The sequence below is a fragment of the Alternaria triticimaculans genome, assembly GCF_023758025.1.
Source record: "Alternaria triticimaculans strain BMP 0046 chromosome Unknown scaffold_36, whole genome shotgun sequence".
Taxonomy (NCBI): domain Eukaryota; kingdom Fungi; phylum Ascomycota; class Dothideomycetes; order Pleosporales; family Pleosporaceae; genus Alternaria; species Alternaria triticimaculans.
The window spans coordinates 7,797-26,893 of NW_026055993.1; the positions used below are offsets into that span (position 1 = coordinate 7,797).

At 53.6% G+C, this 19,097-nt stretch overlaps 2 protein-coding genes across 2 annotated transcripts; both read right to left on the reverse strand.

Annotated features, from left to right (window-relative positions):
- Positions 1-283: 283 nt before the first annotated feature.
- J4E78_010617 (uncharacterized protein) lies at positions 284-1,021 on the reverse strand (the record flags this gene model as incomplete). Its single annotated transcript, XM_049371193.1, has 1 exon — positions 284-1,021. The coding sequence occupies one exon, from the start codon at positions 1,019-1,021 to the stop codon at positions 284-286; it is 738 nt and encodes a 245-aa protein (XP_049217048.1).
- A 5,677-nt stretch (positions 1,022-6,698) lies between these two features.
- J4E78_010618 (uncharacterized protein) lies at positions 6,699-6,971 on the reverse strand (the record flags this gene model as incomplete). Its single annotated transcript, XM_049371194.1, has 2 exons — positions 6,699-6,889; positions 6,965-6,971. 2 exons carry the CDS (start codon positions 6,969-6,971, stop codon positions 6,699-6,701), a joined length of 198 nt encoding a protein of 65 aa, XP_049217049.1.
- Positions 6,972-19,097: the final 12,126 nt, after the last annotated feature.

The window sequence follows — 19,097 nt, forward strand, 5'->3', positions numbered from 1 at the left end:
TGCGCTGTGATGCATCGGGTTATAGCATGCGTCTTCAAAGCCCGATACGTGATTAGCGACTTGCGCGAGAGATCAGAACCAACTCAGAAAGAGTTTGTTTGGCCAGTTTTGCAGCCCTGTATTGCTGCAAGTAAATTTATGGGTTGGTGAGAATATAGACGAGGAATTGTATTGAGATGTAAGTAAGCCCGAGAAGCAATTAATGGGAATCAAGAATAACATCAACATATGTGAGCTGTCAACGTGTCAAGAGGAAAGTGTTGTTCATTCATGTTCTTCTAGCTCAACGGCGACGACGTCGCTTTCCAACACCCTTCGCCAGATCCTCACCCACTCTCTTCACCTGAGTCTCGGCAGCGCCATCATGACCAACCCACTTCCTCAAGTCCAGCGTGGCTAAACCCCTGTTGACGTTGCTGCGCGTCGCTTTGGTGACATCCGCAGCATCCTGCTTTGCTTTCCACAGCGCAACCTTCTCTGCGGCCGTCTTGCGCTTCTTCGGCTTGCGCTTCTTGGGTGATGGTGATGATGGTGATGATGGTGGTGATGGCGAAGGTGATGGCGATGACATTGAATGTGGTGGAGACGAGAGACATGATGAGATTTCATCCTCATCATCGGGTGGTAGTGGTGCGTCGGAGGGCGGGAGGGGAAGGTCTTCATCCTCATCCTCATCCTCAGCCTCGTCTTCGTCCTCCTCATCATCCTCGTTCTCATCCTCAACCGTGCGCTGGGTCGGCGAGAGAAGTGAAGAGTTCATGCCCGTAGGCCAATCAACAAATGCAGACGAAGACTCATGCTGTGGAGGTGTTGTGGCTCGTCGTGCGCGCTCAACGTCGGCTTCGGTTTCACCCTCAGCCCCAGACATCAGCACGCTGCTGCTTGGGTGCGGCGCCGATGTCATACGTAATGGTGGGGTCGGCGGTCTTGATGATGGCTTGCGCTTGGCAGCGGTGGAGAGGGTTTGCTGGGCGTAGGAGGGGACTGGTGGGCGTGATGGGGTGGAGAGAGAGCTGCCCATTGTGAAGGATTGTGATGAAGGTAAAGTGAGGTGTAGTGCTGAGGAACGTAAACTTCTCGCGGAAATCGCTCATTATATGTTGAGGTGTGGGCTGATGCGTGACGCCATGATCTGCTTCGTTGGGGAAGGAAGTAACATACTCCTGCCTCAGACTCAAGCCCTGCTTCGTCGAGGCAGGAGCCAACCACCACTGTCTCTGGAGGCACGGCGGACATCCCCAGATCGCTCATCCCCGGCAAAATTTGATTAATGAAGCAAAAAGGGAGAGATGCAGCCTGGAGTAATGCAGCGAAAAGTGCAAAACAGAGAAGACCGAACTGAATCTGCAACTCACTGTCTACCGCCACAAGACTACCTACCAACATCTTAACCCCTACTCTGGTTCGGGTGAAAGACCACAAGACGCAAGCTCGCGATCATGTGTTATCGGCCCAGCAAGCTGGAGTAGATCAAATAGCAGTAGACAGGAGCATTACACCATTACGCGGACAACCCTGCTCCCCAACGCTGACCAGAGCGAAGAGGCCATCAATAGACATTCGAAACTCCACAATGGTCGAACACGAGGCTCGAACAGGGTGCGTCGCTTCTAGCGCCGTCAGTCTGACTGGACATGTTTGAACATGTTCGATGACCGACTCGAGAATTGTTCGGACCATATGCAGCCACCTGTGCACAGGTACCCTGTTCGCACGCAATGCACTGCGAGCTGGTATAACTGTCTGCCCGCTTGCCCTTGCACACATCTCTGCCCGAGTAATATTCCCGTTGAGCTGGAAAGAGGTGGGTGGCTCAAAGCTGTGGCCTGATCTGATGCAGCAGGAGCAGGGTGTGGGCGCGACCTCAACGTCCAGCGAGGCAAGAGCAACGCCATCACCAACATCACAACTTCTGGCCGCTCCGGTGAGTTCGCGTGTGCAGTGGAGGACCACCATTATGGCCAAAACGGAGAGCTTGATGCGATATTGAGTGATTGTCCAATCACAAACGTATGGCATCTTCTCCTACTGGATCGTGCTGGTGTCGCGAGTGCAGCAAGACGAACTTGGGGTATGCGAACAGCTCTCGTTCGATCACTTGCGCGCTCGCATAGTCCTTCAACACCGTTCATGCTTACGCTGTAATCAAGGCTTCAGTCGCTCGCACCAAGCCGCTTAACGCGAGACATTGCGGCGGGCGGCGTTCAGTACCTGGCGTCATGCGACATCAGATGAGCTAGCGACAATCGCATCCGCCGATGCTTTCGGTTGGTGTTGAGTACGTCCAAGCGGATCACGCCGCTCTCTATGCACTTTTGAACTAACATAAATCCATTGGAGATGCAGCCGCTGATCAAGCCGGAGAAGTCGCACTCGTTCCAGTCTGATATCGTGGAAGATGGCCCAAACGAGTGGCAACCTGCGATCAGGGCTTCATGACCTTGCTAATGGCCTATCATGCGCGGCGTTATTGTATCGCCCTTGGAGCTCGATATTGGAGATGCGCACATTCCACGATGCGTTGTGTTTTCGACGTTCGAGGCCTGCGCCAGCCTCAACCACCCGTGAGCAAGTAGCCGAGCTGATGTATTGCAGCACTATGACAAGAGAGAGAATGTACCTGCGGTGTACTTGCACCATTCCAGACCGTTCTCGAGCGCTCTTACCAGCTTGTACTGATCGTCGAAAGTGAATGGCGGTATGTGTAGAGCCATCTTCGCCCCAATGGCTGATGCCTCACCAACTACTTTGCCAAGTGTCGCAACACTCCAGGTAGTATCAATTCGACTGCACAGGTCAGCCGGTATTGGGGGCCATGACAGTTCTGCTGTCGCGCGTTTGCACCACCTCCGGCCAAGAATCCACCGTCACTTTCATCCTCTTCCGATGTGGGGTTCAGCTCTCGAAGGAAAGTGAGTGATGCAACTCACCCGGGGAAGACATGCGGCGGTGGTTGGTTTCCCAAATTTGCAATGGCCAGGTTACTTATTGGATGCATGTTTCTCGTTGGTGGCTGGATCCAGGGTTTGGCGACGTCAGGCCGTGGGTAGCCAGGGGAAAAGCCGGCGGTCGATCGAAAGGAGCGCATAACGAATGTGTCGTTGGCGGAGCTTTTATATAGGAGATGCGAGCGAACGAGGGGTGTTTTGGCAGCGCGGCGGCTTCTTATGGGCCATTATTGAGAGCCCGCGACTCTATAGCAAAAGGCTGTCGACGCATCTGCACTACCCCGTTTAGCTACCTGGAGGTAAGGGAATGTAGTTACGGGGGGTTCGAAATGTCTTACCACTGTGGCAGTGTAGTGAGGCGCGTGCAGACGCCTTCGTATACGTTGGCGGAATGCGAGAGGTGATTCTGGGCCATGGAGGTGCGAGCGAAGAGCATGCATTACTAGGGTAAAGCATCCGGACACTTCAGTGGCTTCATGTTCGCGTCGCTGCGAGGCAAATCCAAGACATCGCGCCGGGGCCCCCAGCTTCTTGACCCCGAAACCTATAATGATCTGGCGCCTGACCAAGCGGCTTTCGACTGCCCGAAAGGCATCTTATACGCGCTGCGCAACCACCCACATACAGGGTTTGTATGATCGGTAAAATCTTCGTGAAGTGTGCTCGCTGGTGGGCAGCGTTTTGCCCGGGTAAGTTAGCAATAGGGTATTGTAATCAATTGGTAGCGCAAGCTCGCTACTTGGGCGCAGTGAAAACACCAGCCAAATCCCAGCGGTGCCACCGCCCCTGGTTCATTCTTCCCACCGTCGACAAGAGGCAGATCCATGATATCGCTACTTCCGGGGATCTGAACGCTCTCCGATTGTAGGTTGTGCGCGCGCGGCAACGTGGGCGGCAATGAGGTGCCTCTGGGTTCTTACGGGGCGCTGCCAGATCCCATCGCAACGGCCCCTTCACGGCGCCGTTGAAACGTCCGCACTTCGTCGCATCGTTGAGTTAGATCGCCTTCTCTGCGGCGTAAATGCGCGATGGTGCTTTCGGGGTGCTGGACTTGCGCTCGTCGTAGTTGGTTTCGCACATTGTCTTGGGCTCGAAACGTCAAAGTCCACGCGCGAGTCCTGAAACGGCCAAGTCGCTCGCGTGATCAGGTGTCGCGCTCGTGTTCTCGCGTTTCTCGACCGAGGCACCAAGACGTCCTCCTCACATCCCAGCGCCTTCAGTGGCGGAGCGGTACCACCACACCAGTCGGATCAGGTTGGCCATCTCGAGCGCGCTGCTGTATTGACGAGAAATCTCATCTGCGGTCTACAAGGCTGGTGGTCCACTATCCAGATGGTCGATCGCAAATCCGCCGCTTCATAGGATACCAAGTCAAGCCGAAGTAGTAACAATTGGCGTTCACCACCTTTCACCGTCGTTATAACACAGTAAATCTAAAGGTGTCCTCCGAGAACAAATGGATATTAGAAAGTAGTGTGATTAGGTTTTGCATGATGTGCTATGCCGTCGCGCTCTTGCCCGCAATCACTAGGTCTATACAAAGTACCGTGAGACCCATAGCGATTATGTCCGGGCAGAAACAGTCTAAGTCAATCTTGCTAAGCGTAATTCATCTACGGGTGTTCTTCAGAAGCCGTTCCACGCAGCTGCAGTCTTTAATGTTGACTCTTAACTCCTGCAACTTTATGCCGCACTTGTTAATTAGCGTGCGGCGGAGAAGGCTAAGACAGTATGTAATTCAAGCCATAAATGCTGCATGTTGTCATGTTCATCGTTTCAACGAGAATCTCGCTAGTAGTGACTGATTCTTCACTATCCAGGAGACATTATTCTACTATAGGCGTGATAGCAACGGGCAGTGTATAAAGGCGCATGTTGAACCTCACAACATCACGAGGAGTTATATCAGAGCGTTCCACAAACGAGAAAGGATGTTTCAAGACAAGCTCTGATTCCAACTTTTCCCAACATCATTATGACTACTATACAACAAACTTCGCTCTCCCGAGCACACTTTCACGATGCCTCAGACCCGCGTTCAAATCTGTTCAACGCGGGCCCCATACCCCCCTACTCCAGCGATCTGACATGCTCTACATCACCGTACGAACACCCTGCCACCAGCTCGTCCCCTTCAGATTTCGCTTCTTAACGGGCGTCGTGTACCTAGGGAGCGGCGGATCGATCCTTTTGCGACAAAAGCCCCTTGAGACATCAGGCGGAGCAGAACCATGGCGTCGTGCGCGATCGACATTGGACATATATTCATGATCGATTTCGAGGGAGCGCAGGGCGATGGTACGCTGGTACGTTTGTGTTGATGGTTGGTAGTCCAGGTAGATGACAATCTCAGAAGATGATGACGGTAATGTGGCTATAGATTCATCTTGAGACGGAGTCGCCAAGTACTGCCCTGGTTCTGATAGAGCTGGTAGGGCATCGGTGACGGGTGGAGATGGGCCGGGGCGGATGCTGGCTGATTGAGGGCTAGATGAGCCGAGTCCGAAGGTACTGGGTATAAGATCGAATTCAATGGGCAATGATATGAGTGGCGGCTTGTGCGGAGATGCTGGTCTTGCTTGCGGCGTGGGGGGTGATGGACTAGAATGAGGCGCCTTTGTGCTTGGTGCAGCCGCGGCCGCTCCTCGTTGGGAAGTCGGTGGTGAAGTCGATCGAACGTTTCTTACATTGGTAGATGTCTGAGTACCGGCAGTAGGGCTTGAGGACTGGAGAATGGGGCGATCTGGTTCAGTCTCGTTGGTTGTAGCCTGGCTTTCGTTGCCCTCCACAGGCAATCCTAAGAAGTCATCCAGTTGCTCGATATGGTGCCTGCAACGATTCAGCGGTTCAGCATTTCCCCCGACTTTCGCGCGGCTCGCTGGTAGGCGACAGCGGTGGCCTTTTGCCGTGGTAGCGCGACAGGATGGCATGTCAAGTATCGCGATGCTGTGAAAGAGGCGTTGATATATAGTCTAAGTATGGAACTGACGTGTCTTCATGTCATATCGCATGCGTTGGCCCTTCCAGAGACATGCGCCCGATTCATACGATGGTTGTTGGGTATGGAGGCGGATCGACTCGATAGATACGGATCTCTTTGTTCGAAGTATGCCCTTCTTTCCGTGCGCATGATGGTCGTTTTCGTTATCACCCCGTTTCAGTCTTCTTTGTTTCCCGTGGCCGACAACAGACAGGAGCTCTCGCATCACCCTGGCGAGGAAAGTCAGTTGAACATTTGGCACGGTCGAGTGAGAACGCCGACAAAGCAGGTAAGTCAGATATTGTCCTGCCCCTTGGCGCCGAGCTGATACTCGTGAGATCCTGACGACTTTGCGACGCGGAGGCGGCAGTTCGACTCTACCGACACATAAAAAGAAGGTGTGCGCATAGCTGACTGTAATGATTCGTCTATGCTGCTTCATGCGCGACTGATTTAAGCACAACGTAGACCGACCGACGGCTTTGGCCCATGCCCTAACCCTGTTCAGCTGCTGCCCACTCCATCCAGTCCAGCATCGAGAAGATGGTCGACCCAGAAACTCCCCCCACGCGCCTTGTAAGCCAGTCACTGCTCTAAACGCTCTCGATGGGTGAGCATCTCCGTGATGTCGCGAGACAAGGGCGTCGCATGCCGCATACTGAAGGGGGCCTTCAAACCCTGGGCCGTCCGTTGGGACGCTCGTCGCACGCGGGAAGCTGCTGGACTTCGTTCATGAGATGGCAAGCTGTCCGACCGCCCAGACGCCGCCATCAGCTCAGGGCAGTACATCGGAATTGCAAGCACTCTTCCTCCGGTGCCATCCTCTCCTTGTGACCGCTCTTGTGTATCCCAGGCCTGGTGTCTTCTTCCACCCAGCCGTCCTCCGATCGTATGCGTAAGCGTGAATGTTGCAACGGCGTTGCGCCAACGAGATCGGGCTTGTACAGGGAGCATGAGGATGCTGAAGTATAGTGTGTCGCGAAGCACTGCGAACTGTTAGCAAGGGTTTGCTCCGCATGGGAAGGAAGAGACCTACCGGCCATTCTCGCGCCTTTCTCAGCGCATCGCGTTTCTTCTCATCGCAAGGGGAAGACCGTAGAGGGCAACGGCTCTAGTGTGATGTGGCCAATTGCCCATGCAGCTCCCGGGCGGCGTCGCGATCAGGAACTCTTCGAACACGTCGGGCGCCAGATCGAGTGGTTATCCGTATGCTGAACTCCTCTCGACCTGCCACGGCGTCTCCCCGTTGTGCAACTATGACTTTGCCCTGACTACCGGCCGCTGGACGTATATGTCGGTAGAAGTGGCGTTGCAGGCCGGTGTACTGACCGTCTCGCAGACAGCCGGGGCGTATGGGACGGAGAGACGATACGGTGGAGCTGCATCCACGCTCGTGCAAAGTACGCTCTCTGATGTTGAAGCCCACCGGTTCTGTGATTGTCGACGTTGTTGCTCATGAACAGCTCCGGTTCGGGAACGGGGCAAAGAAGTGCGTGACCGCCACAAGAAGCATGAGCTCTTGGGAGGGGACTTGTTCCAGGTGGAAGATGGCAAGCAGCGCTGAACTCATTGCGTACTCATTCCGGATATACAGTCTCTACCAATAGCAGCGAGTCAATTGGTTATCTTCGTGTGCGTATGCTGGCCGTGTGCCATCAGTCGAGGCGACGGGCGAGGCGCGATAATTCGGGGGTGCGGCGGGCTGGAGGAATTGGACGACGTGTCGTTGCGTATAGTACAGCAGCTCCCTGATGTTATCCCAGCGCCGAGTCTCTCCTTGTATCAAGTCTCCATATCTTTGTCGTCGATTTTGGCCATGTGGTGCAAGGAGCTCAATCGCATGGCTGACATTGGCTTCGTACAAACGCCCGGAAACTCGGCACATGCTGGTTCCATACATACATGCACCGAGCGTTCGATCCGACTGATGTTCCGTGGGTGGTCAAGACGTAGCCGTTGCAGACTGCATAGGGTTGCTGAGGGCAGGTCCGGTCAAGGGCAGCCCGCGGGGGTCCTCTCAACCAATGCCTCCTCCCATGGTGCGCGGCCCGTAGCGTGGACGTTGCGCATGGTTCTTGAGATGAATGCCGAAGTCTTCGGTCCTAAACGGCGTGCGAAGTGGGCGCCAGGTCTCGGCGGCGGCAAGGGGTCTGAGGGAGTGGTAGTGTCGACGTCGGCGTATGCGAGGGTGACTTTGCATCACAGTAAGGGTTTGCGCCAAATTTGATTGTGGCATGTCTCGCGCTCGGCCTTCGCTGCTCGTCGGGCCTATGTGGAGGCTTTGGGTGTCGCGTCCGGTGCAGCGGCCGTCGACAAGCTGGAGGCCTTCAAGATTATCGATAAGCTAGCCTGGCACGTGACGTTATCGCGGGTTCGCCTAGGTCCTCGTCTCCAGCCCTGGAAACCTCGGTTCTTCCATAACCCCTCCCCACCGTCAAGGAAATGTCGACAAGCAAGCCAGAGTATACTGATTCTGTTCGGACTGGTACCTAGTTCCTCGCGCGCTGGTCATGGACATCGCACTTGAACTAACGCGTCACTTCCCAATTGAGGAACGAGCATTCAGACTCTACATGTCAGGCACCGCGATCGACTCTACCCGGGCAAAAGCCCATTCCAACACATGCTTATTTACTTCACTAATTGATGTGATAACGCAGCATGCAGATTCCCCGGGGTCGTGGAGGTCCAGCTTGCGTAATGGACAGTGATCAGACTGCGACATTAGAAGTTCCATAGCCACGCGCTGCTGAGCCTGGCATACAGATATGAAGAGTTGTAACCTTACATAGCATACTGACGGTGCGCAATCAAGCTCTCTCGGAAAAAGGACTTCCTGCAATGTGGGTGACGCTCTTCACACTTTTGCGCGTTGCGGCGTACTTCCTCACTCACCAGCACAGCGATTCCTGCGTGTGAAGCCTCGCGACAAGCTCTCCATCGTCATCGACCTACCTAGGAAGAATCTTGCTGCAAGCAGACTTACTGCTTTGTTGAGTGTGCTGGTGCAGAAATGCGGGCACAACGCGGTTGAGTAACACAGTATATAATCGCAATGCAGGTGTATTTCCTAAACACCTTGTTTCACAGTAGGCAGCAGTATATGCAAGCAGACTTACACCCACGCTAGTTAATGCGGCAATGCGCTATCAACATGCACTGAAATGGCGAGTCGGTCGATGAAGTCGAAGTGCTTGAAGTTGGAAGTGCGACATGCGACCTCCCAATCCTGGGCAACAATCAGTGAACTTTGGTGGTTTTCTCCAGCCGCATGACGACAAATATACCCGGGCAAGACCGTAGCTATCACTACCTGTCTCAAAGATGCGGTATCTTGCGGTGGGTATATGACCAGAGCACCGTTCATCGCGGGGACTGATAGGGGAAGATGTAGGAGGGTTGCAGCGGTTCGATGCTCTTTGCGGCACCTCCACCTTCTCCGATTGGCTCACCCAGCAGACACGTGACGAGCCAGGCTGCTGAAGCAACCATGGCGAGGACACCATCGCGGTAACACCGTCACATTCGTTTCTACGCATACTGAAGCTCGTCGTGCTCACTGCTACCTTGGCATTTGAGATGTTCCGATGATTTTCGTCCGCTTATACGGCAGCGGCATCTTCTGTAGTGCACAAATCCATGGAGAACCTGACTACCGACGGCCAGCCTACTGTCCTGAGGAACATCGCAAAACGAAGCCGACACGTCGAAACGGAAGCCAGAACGGGTTATCGCTACGAATTAACAGATCGAAGGTGTAGAGTCAAAAAAGACGAAGCGTTACCGGAAGCGACAAGTGGCTTCTTCAGATTCCACCTTTGAAGCTGGGCACGATGGAAGAAGCCTCCCAGGCAACTCAGCCTCGTCCTCCCATCGAGAGTGCATTATTCCACAATCATTCCAACCACGGGCATCTTCCAGGCCATAAGACCCCGTCCACGCAATCAGTAGATGCCGGCCCATCACTGGATCGCACTTTAGTCCTTGGCGTGAGACGGATAGTAATCTGATGATATCCTGTCATCACCATCACGTCAACACCATCGCATCCCAGGATACTGCTGAGAAGACAGCAATGATGACATTAGCGTAATGAATACGGGCGGAATTGAACAGGAAGTGATATGGAATGCCTGTAGAGCAGTTCTGATGGCAAGTTAAGAACTAGACTGAACGAAAGACATTGCAAGCATCGCAGCAGCACCACACTCGGAGAGCGTTTCGTTTATAACCGCCCTTATCATGTAGCTGCCAGGCTTAGGCTCACAGCACTACGTCATTGCAAACGCATCTCCTCGCTCACCACGATAAACGAAAGCAACGACCAGACTTTGCAACGAAGCGACCGTCTGCTTGATCTCGTTCGACCTTTAGACCTTTCACTAGCAACAACATGATGCGCTGCTCACCAAATATGGCAATCTGGCGTCCTCAAGACAACAGACCACTCGACGACGGCGAGATGACAAAGGTAAATGACTGTTTCCAGTCGTCCATGACCCATCACAACGTAAGGTACCTGCTGACAATCGCAGCGTCGCGATTCCGCCAACATTACTGGGCCCACTCCCCCGTTCCACCGATATAGCCCCGTTCATTTAGAAGGGCCTCTCACGTCGCACGCGTCTTCGAAAGGTCCAGACACGCGCCAACCTGTAGCGACATCAAGCTACCAGATCTTGAGCGACGAGGAACACGTGAACAGTGAGGTCGTGAGTGCAGTCGAGCGAGGAATTTCCAGCGAATGTGGCCACCAGCAAGCTCACCATCACCCTTAGGACCGCGAGCCGGAACATGCCAAAGTGCTAGCTCGCAACGTATCTTGTTCATCACTGAGTAATGCGATCGGTTTGCGCGACAAAGCGAATAGCTCGGTCAACGTTTACGGGACTCGGAAGACGGGTATCAATCCCTTTCTGCGCCGACAAGATGGCCGTCCCGTCCGTCAGCATTAACACACTCCACCCTATCTCCGAGAAACGTGGTATACAGTCATACTAGGCGAAGATGGGGACCGAGGAGATAACAATGCTGCTAAACTAGAAAGATCGACTGAGTTGGGTGGTCGCACATTAGAGATGCGCTGGTACAAGAGACGGGGTGCGAATGACGATCTGGCCTAAGACCCGCCTAATTTCGACGCGAGCGGCCACAATATTAAGAAAGAGATGGGTTGATGACCGGAGATTAGGAATATGGTCGGATTCCTCCATTCTAGAGTTGCATCGGCTTCTTGCTGACGAATGGCTCTTCGTTATGTATTCCTTTGTTGGATTTGGAAACAGCTCTCACTGGTCGTTGATTCGACGAGAGACGAGAAGGGCGCGGGCTTTGGAGGATGTCGGGTTGGTGATGAGGCTCACCTCCGGGAAGGGTCCGCGGATGGGCTCGCGGAAGGGCTCGCGGAAGGGCATCCATCGCCAAACTCAGTCTTCTGACATATATGGCGGAGGTACATTTGACTAGCTTATCGTCTGTTCCATCACGTCCGAGCCGCGCAGTATTCGCCGTCCGTGAGATGCAGAGAAAGAGCTGTTGCTGGAAGCAACAGAGGTCGTGGGCAATTGTGAACCATAGCCCAGGCTTCACCTAGAGCCCGTAGGTCCAATATCGTCAATCCGCAATCAACGTCCTATCCTCTTCATGTAGCCCATTATCTCATCAGCGTCACCCTTCTTCCAAGTCACCTTTTGGCTCTTTCTCCATTAACTATAGCTAGTCTTTTAGTACCGCCCTTCTTCTTACTAGCACCACTCTTCTTTCCAACTTCTCGCTAATTTCTCTTATTAACACCAACGCTTTCCCTTTCAAATACCAGCTCTTCATCCCATCAGCATCGCCCTTCTTGTCACCAGCACTGTTCTGCATCCGACCATCATTACGCTTCTTCCCATCCGACATCTGACCCTTCTCTTCACCAGCGTCTCTACCTCCATGTATTTGCACTACACACCCGCAACGACTTCCATTCCTTCTCTCTACCAGCGGCCTCGTCTTGCTATCGCTACCCTTCTTTTCATCCAAACTCTCACCACTCTCTTTACTATCTCTTCTCCTTTTCTTCAGCCTCTCCTTTTGTTCCTAGGCCTACAGCCCTTACCCGTGTACATCTTCTCCTGCCCTTCTCCTTCATCCTCTATCCTTCTACTTCATTCTTCGTCCTTCTACCTCCAGCTTCACCAACCCAGCTCTATCCTTCCCGCTCGGCGGCCTCAATCTGGCATAGGTATTTCCATCCTCCTTCTCGCTTTGGCTTGCATCGACATACAATCTGGTTGTAACGCCCGCGGACCATAAGGCGTCAAGACATGGAGGCATCGCATCGCACATCCGATAGGCCGCTACTTGAAGGGGAAGAAACCGGATTCTGGTGTGGCATCGTCGTGCACACCCGAGCATCAGCATTAGGGGCGTTCAAAATACTGTTGTGTGTACATGCTGGGAGACAATGCTGTTTGCGGCTTACTAGATAGAGGCGGTAAGGTTCGTGTGCGGGATCGATAGGACAGGAGTCTAGTTTGATGCCTGCTTCACTTCAGAATGTGTAAGCCGATGACGGAAGTTCATGGGCGTTGGTAGTGGGCGAAGGCGAACCAGATGCTTGGTCTGCTCCTTTCGGATTGCTGCGGCCATACTGCTCATAGCATTCTGAGGAACGACGGAGTAATCGGCTTGGGCGGATGATGACTCCTTTTCTCAGGTATATGGTGTGCTTCGAAGTGCTTCGTTGTCGATCGGCCCGGATGTGTGTTATGTGGCTGCAGCAGCGAGTAGCAGGACGAGGGCGGCGAACTCGTATACGATTGTTGTATGCCTGTCTCCCCGATAATAATATGAGGCTTAAGCAGCAGGCGGCGCGTCCAGAGCATTGGCCACGAAGTATAGGGGCGCCCGATAAACTGCGACATCGGTATGTGATGGCGCCGCACCGCGTGTTGAGGCCTTCCGCCGCAAAGCCATCAGCTACCCGACCAGACCCTCTTCCTTTGCCGCAACCAGGTTGCTCATCAAGGGACGGGGGACTGTCGCGCACAGCCTCCACCAATCCAAGGCGATGGAGTTGAGGCCCACATGGGGTGCGACATCTGCCACGGTAGGAAGGAAACCACCCTTGGTCTTGCATATGTTTGTGGGGAGCGCCCAATTGCCCGGTGGCTTCTAGTCACCTGCCTTGTTGCGATGGGGGAACGACGCCGGGTGGACGGATGGGCGCGCACGAACGATATCGAGCGGGTAGTTGAGGGTGACGCCGGCAATGCCACCACACAGTAGTCGCTGGCAGGCATCGACGTGCCTGGTGTCTTGTATGAACCGCCGTATGAGCTGCCGTATATACTGTGGTGTATACGGCGCCGTGATCGTCGAGCTCGTTCGTCTAGCTACTTGAGGGGGAAAGCCACGGAGATCTGCGCAAACATCAGCAAAGTACTTGGTCAGACATGAGATGATTGTGGACATGGCAACCCACGTCAAGACTCTTTCGATGCTGCCCATGGCAGGAATAGCCCGATGACGTAGCCATCTTTCGTTGCTCGCAGCCTGCCCATTACGCACGGCATGTTTTCTGGGCATGCCGTCCGCCGTCCGCACGATGCCCTTGAACATGTGTAGCCTGCGGGCCAGTCTTGAGTACCGCCCCGGCCACCCTGACCGCCGGTTGTCTGTCTGGGGGCCCCGAGGCGCCACTCGACGCGTCGGCGGCGCGTCGGCGGCGCGTCGGATCGGGCAGAGAGCGTGTTGAAGCCTGAGACGTGCGCATCGCTGCGTGCCGCATCCCCCGGGGGCTGTTGGCCGTGGGAAGTGGGTGGCTGCGCTGGGCTGGAGGGGAGTGACTCTTAGTGGCTTTCGTTTTCCGTCATTCGTATGCGCATTCTGGGCAGTTAATTGTGTGCCGCCGGAGTCTGCTGAAGAAGGTTCTGGGGCGCGGGTGTGTCGGGTCATGGTCGATCGGCTGCCGGAGCAAAGTCGTAAGTTTTGTCGGCGGCGCGTTTTCGTGGGTTGCTACATCGTTGGCTTTGCGGTTGGACGCGCCAAGGACCCGCCGAAATCTAAGAAAAGGCGAGATTTATCCGGGCAGAGAAGGGTTCATGTTTTGAAGAGTGTTGTTGCGAGGCCGGGGAAGCCAGCTGATGTTGGGCCGAGTCCGGTGGAAGAGTACTGCAGACAATCGGCTTGGTGGTTGTTGAGGTGGAGCAAGGCTTGGCGCTTCTGCGTGCATCACCACGTCATCTCACCTCCTGCTTCCCACGACATCGTCACCCACTCTCGGCCTTCCGACATGAGTACCAAAAGGCCCATCTCATTCGAAAATTGTTATCGTCGCCTCGCTGTTAGTTGACGACCGCTTGTGACGCAGCACAACGCTGCAGACAGCGGCCCCCAATTCGAGGAGTGCGCATATGTACGCGGCCACCCACTCGGCATCCTTAACAACGATCTCTTTCCATTCCAGTTCTACCATACTGTCGCAGTTATAGGTTGCTCTTGGTTGAACGCATACGGCGATCAGACCGAAAGTCAGCGCAGAGTCGATGTGAACGGTCCCGCTTCGTCACGAATCACGATGAGTAGGAGACAAGCTCCCATGATTGCTATGACGGCTATGACACTCTTATCGCCATCATCACTGACATCATTATATACCAAGAACTAAAACTGTCTTTACAGATCGCTGCAAGACTTCAGTACCACGACCGAGAGCTCGAATTCGTCAGTCAATCATGACTCCGAAATATTTTATACTCGACACATACATTGTCATGTCCTAACCCGCAGGAAAGTTAGTAGGCTTGTATTATTTACAATGGTCATCTGCAGCATGTACCCTCCCAGATTGATACCGATAGTTGCCAAATTCCCCGGACCCCCAAGCAGAAGCAACAAAGTCGACATACTTATCGGCATTATCATCGCTACCCTCATCGAAGCTGTTCTGAACTCAGTCAACATCTACTCAGCCAAGTACTTATGCGGGTACCGCGTCGACCATTCGCTCCGAGGCTTCCCACTACAAACGGAGCATAGCCAGAGACGCGAGAATTGCGTTGATACCAAGAAGATTGCACACCAATAAACGTCACCGCCCTTCTCGCTGAATTCCCAAACACGCCTCGGCAAGCCCGACATCACCGAACCAAAGCGCGTTTGCCGGACGTTTGCGCAGCAGTTCTCTTGTCGTTCGTAGCTGGCGGCGTAGCTGGCGCAGGCTCACGTCCCGTCGTGTTGAAGAGCCGATCCCGAATGCAACTAAGGAAGGTGGTGAGGGCCTCTACCCTTTAAACGCTCGACCACGAACGAAACATTTCTATGGAACCTCCCAACCGCCGAAGAGCTGTTCCCGGGCATGACGAAAAAGACATATGGCAAAGTACTTTTGGCACTGCTGCTGCTATGGTTGACCGCTCCCCGCTCCTCCGCCATGTCGAGTCGCCCCTTCTATAGCTTCTCTAGCGTCTCCAGCGTCTCCAAAAGTGTCTGACAAGTGGACTTTGTCCTGTTCCATCGAGTTCTGCAATCCTTTAGTGACATTTAGCCTTGGCTAACTATGCTATTTGTACACTGCTCTGTCCCTCGATGTGGGCTGCTTGAAGGGGAAGTACATAATACCCATTTCTGGGCTGTCAGAGTCGCTATATACTAGGCCCCGGGCGTCTGCAGGTTTGGGAAGTGAGTGGCTGCGTTGGGTCGGCTGACCAATGACTGACAGCGAGGCATTGGTTGAGGTTGGGCAAAGTTTCACCGTTCGACCATACCCATGGACATATCCCTATCGAGCGAACTTCTTTGGAGTGAGGCTTCAGCTTCGATTCAGTATCAGAGTCTTGCGGCGCACCGAATCCTGTCCCATATTGGCAAGTATATGGCCCCGAGTACAAGGCCGTCTCTCACCTGCTGTGATCAATCGTGATCGCGATAAGATGTGTAGCGAGGAGTTCTGTTGCTGGTTGGGACTCTTCTCTTACACCACTTGTTATCATCGAGCCAATGTGCCATCTCTCGCGTGCGGCGCATGCTTTGTCATTCAGCACACATATCGCCACGACTTACATTCTTATCCGAAACTCCCCAACTGCTATTTCACCATCGAATTGGTCGTTGTAGCGACCTCAGACACAAGCTGTATGTCTTCATGATGCCCATCCGACGTGGCTTGCCAGTGCGACCCTCCAGCGACCAAGAATCCTGGAAGCTCAAGAACCTGGCTTGCTTCTAGGGTTCCACCAAGCTCAACGATAGAAGGGGAGTCACTGAACTGAGCCCGCGCGCCCGTCATGAAGCTGTCACGACGCAGCAAGATCAACCCGAAAGGGACGGCTGCGAGCGCCCAACTCGTCGAGCTCACCTGTTCTCGCACCACTCAATCCCAAAGGACATCTTTGCCACTAGTATCGCTACCTGTACGACGGGTGAGGCTGTGCGAGAGAAGGTCAAGACAGTCACCAGAAGAGATGCAAGGCGCAAGCGGGCCGACCGCTTCCACCAAGGAAACTGCAAGACCACCGGCGACCCGCGCGTGGCAGTCATGGACTCTCGCTACCACCGTTCTACCCAGATAGACGATAGTTACGAGATGCGAGACGATGCCAGTAGTCCTTGTGAAAATTACAGCCGAAACATCAGCAAGGGTAGCTTCGATAACAAGAAAGAAGAGATGGAGACTACTGGACGCGTCCGTCGTTGGATAAACGAGATGCTGCTAGGTGGGTACAACCAAGCGCCTGCTGAGCCACTGCTTCAAGCGGCTTACTAGCGGACTGGTGGGTATACGGAGAGGTTTGATATCGACACCATACGGCAAGTGATTTTACGAGTGCATGGAACTGAAGAGCGACGGGGCGATGAGATGCATAAAGGGCATCGACTCAGGTCTATCACGGTGATCGATCCCGGTTGGTGACATCCACCGCGTTTCACTTTGTTGAGTAGTATCAACAAAAGGTGCGTTTCTGCATCTTTGATGGTGTTCGTGGAGGGGATGTGTTAAGCACGAGCTGCAAATCGGGCAATGGCAACCTATGGGAGCTTCAATATTGATACATGACTCACTTTACCTTATCTCACGTACCAAAAGCAGTCAAACAGAGTTCTTCGAATTCTGAGTTTTGTCGACGAAGTTGACTTGCTGCATGCGCGTGTTTACTGTGAGCGAGGACAATGTGTTCTTCGCACCCACAACAAGAAGCGCAGCCGATCGTGTAACAGGGAATTCGATTGCCCACATGAACTGACGTCGTTTCTCTCACCATCTGCCTTTATCGATCCTAGAGGCGGTCTCCCGCGTGCGGGATACATTTCCCATATATATATCGAAGTACTCATCTTACCTCCAACCTCTACCATCCCATCGAATCACCTTCTCATGCCTGTACTGTCCGTGTCACAACCATCTGGTCTTAATCAACCACACCTTCGGCGAGTACTGCCACCTCGCTACTCCCATAAAGCTTTGTCAATTACCGAGGGTATGTTACTTCCCTTCATTGATCAATTCGCACAAGCTCATCTTATTGTAGCGCATATTTCCAGCGGCCGTCACTCACCTCGACTTTGCTTTCCGCAGGTGCATGACCACGCGAAACGTAAGGATGCGTTCACCTCACCCGATCCGGGTGGCTAACGTGTGCATTCAGCGTTTGCAACTGCCCAAGTTGATCGATCTCCATCGTCTATACTCGTCGCGGCGCGACAAAGCGGGAATCATGGGTGATGATCAAATGTAAACAAGGAGCGTCCAAGCCGACCATGCGAGTCGGGACGCACGCGGCACTCTCTTCTAACTACAAGGGCAAGATGCGAACCATACACGACCTCAGCCATTCGAAAGCACACCCACCAGACGTCATCAGTCAAACGTCTTCGATCGTGTCGTTATGGCAGCTGAAGCAACCGCAAGAGCATACGTTGTCGGCTCATTCGCAAGAAGTGCGCTCCGACCAAGGACAAGCACCAGGCGCCCAGCAAATCATCAGCACTCTTCATAGAATCGGACCGCCGGAAACGAAGCCAGCGTAAGACTCCCAGGCACTGGACCAGCCATACAGACTGGCATTATGAGGCAAGGGCCTGGTCAAGGAAACCAAGACTCGAAAGATATACGCCAATCCCGCCACCGCCGCTCGACTTATGACGACCAGAGTCGAACCAACACCGCTATTCCAAGCCGTAATATCGCCCGAATGATCTGCGAGAGTAGCCTTGATAGCGGAGAAGAGAAGATAAAGAAGAGCTTCGAAGTCATCCACGAATGGCTCGATGGCATGGGGTTGGATGGTGCAAATGAAGCGCCTTTTAATCCCCCCTGATGGTCAATTCGATGACTGGTGGCCTTACGGAGACGTTTGATACCGGATCTGAGGAGCGCCTTAAGGTGAGGTGAACAGTGTGCAGTCCCAATCGGCATGTAATTAACAGTCCATGGACTCGGGTATCCTATTATTATGTATTCAGGCTCGTGAAGACAGCCTAGAAGCATCAGACAGTGGAGAGTGGGCGAGGACTCGTGTGGTTCTTGGTGGACATCGTGGTATAGCACGTGGAGCACGAATGCTGCAAGAGTTCTAGACAAAATAGGGTATCTTAGTGCACTAAAAGTAGTTCAACAAATCTTTCCAAAATCCTCCGACCGAATTATGATGCCTCACATCCATAATAGCCTAACAACAAGGAGGCCGTTAGTCACTCCGAGTATACGTGCGTCCTAGTCACGGGACACGACAGTGCGGCTGCGGTTACGTGATGCAATCAGCTCATATCAATAACATGAGATTACTGAGGTTTCCACGAGCCAGTCCCAGAGCGAAGCCTTCTAGGTGTCGACTGCCAGGCACCTTCTAGCATTCATCACTTGGTAATTCCCGAAGATACAGTGCCTCGTCTACTCCCAGCACATTCCCGCTCCTCCGCCATGCCGGATTGATGCAAGAACCAGGGAAGTGGCAGTAGCCAAGGGATATAGACTGCGGGGCATGAGAAAGCACTTGAAGGGCCTGGCCCTCCTGATGGACATCACCGCTTCAGTCTTCTTGAAGTTGATGGAAAGATGAAGACAATCTCAAAGATCGGCCTATGTGAAAGTCGGCGCCGGTGACAGCGCGATCGGTGATCGATTGGTCGCGGGGAGGAGAACCTCGACCTCGACGTACTGATTGACGTGATTGGAAAGAAGAGAA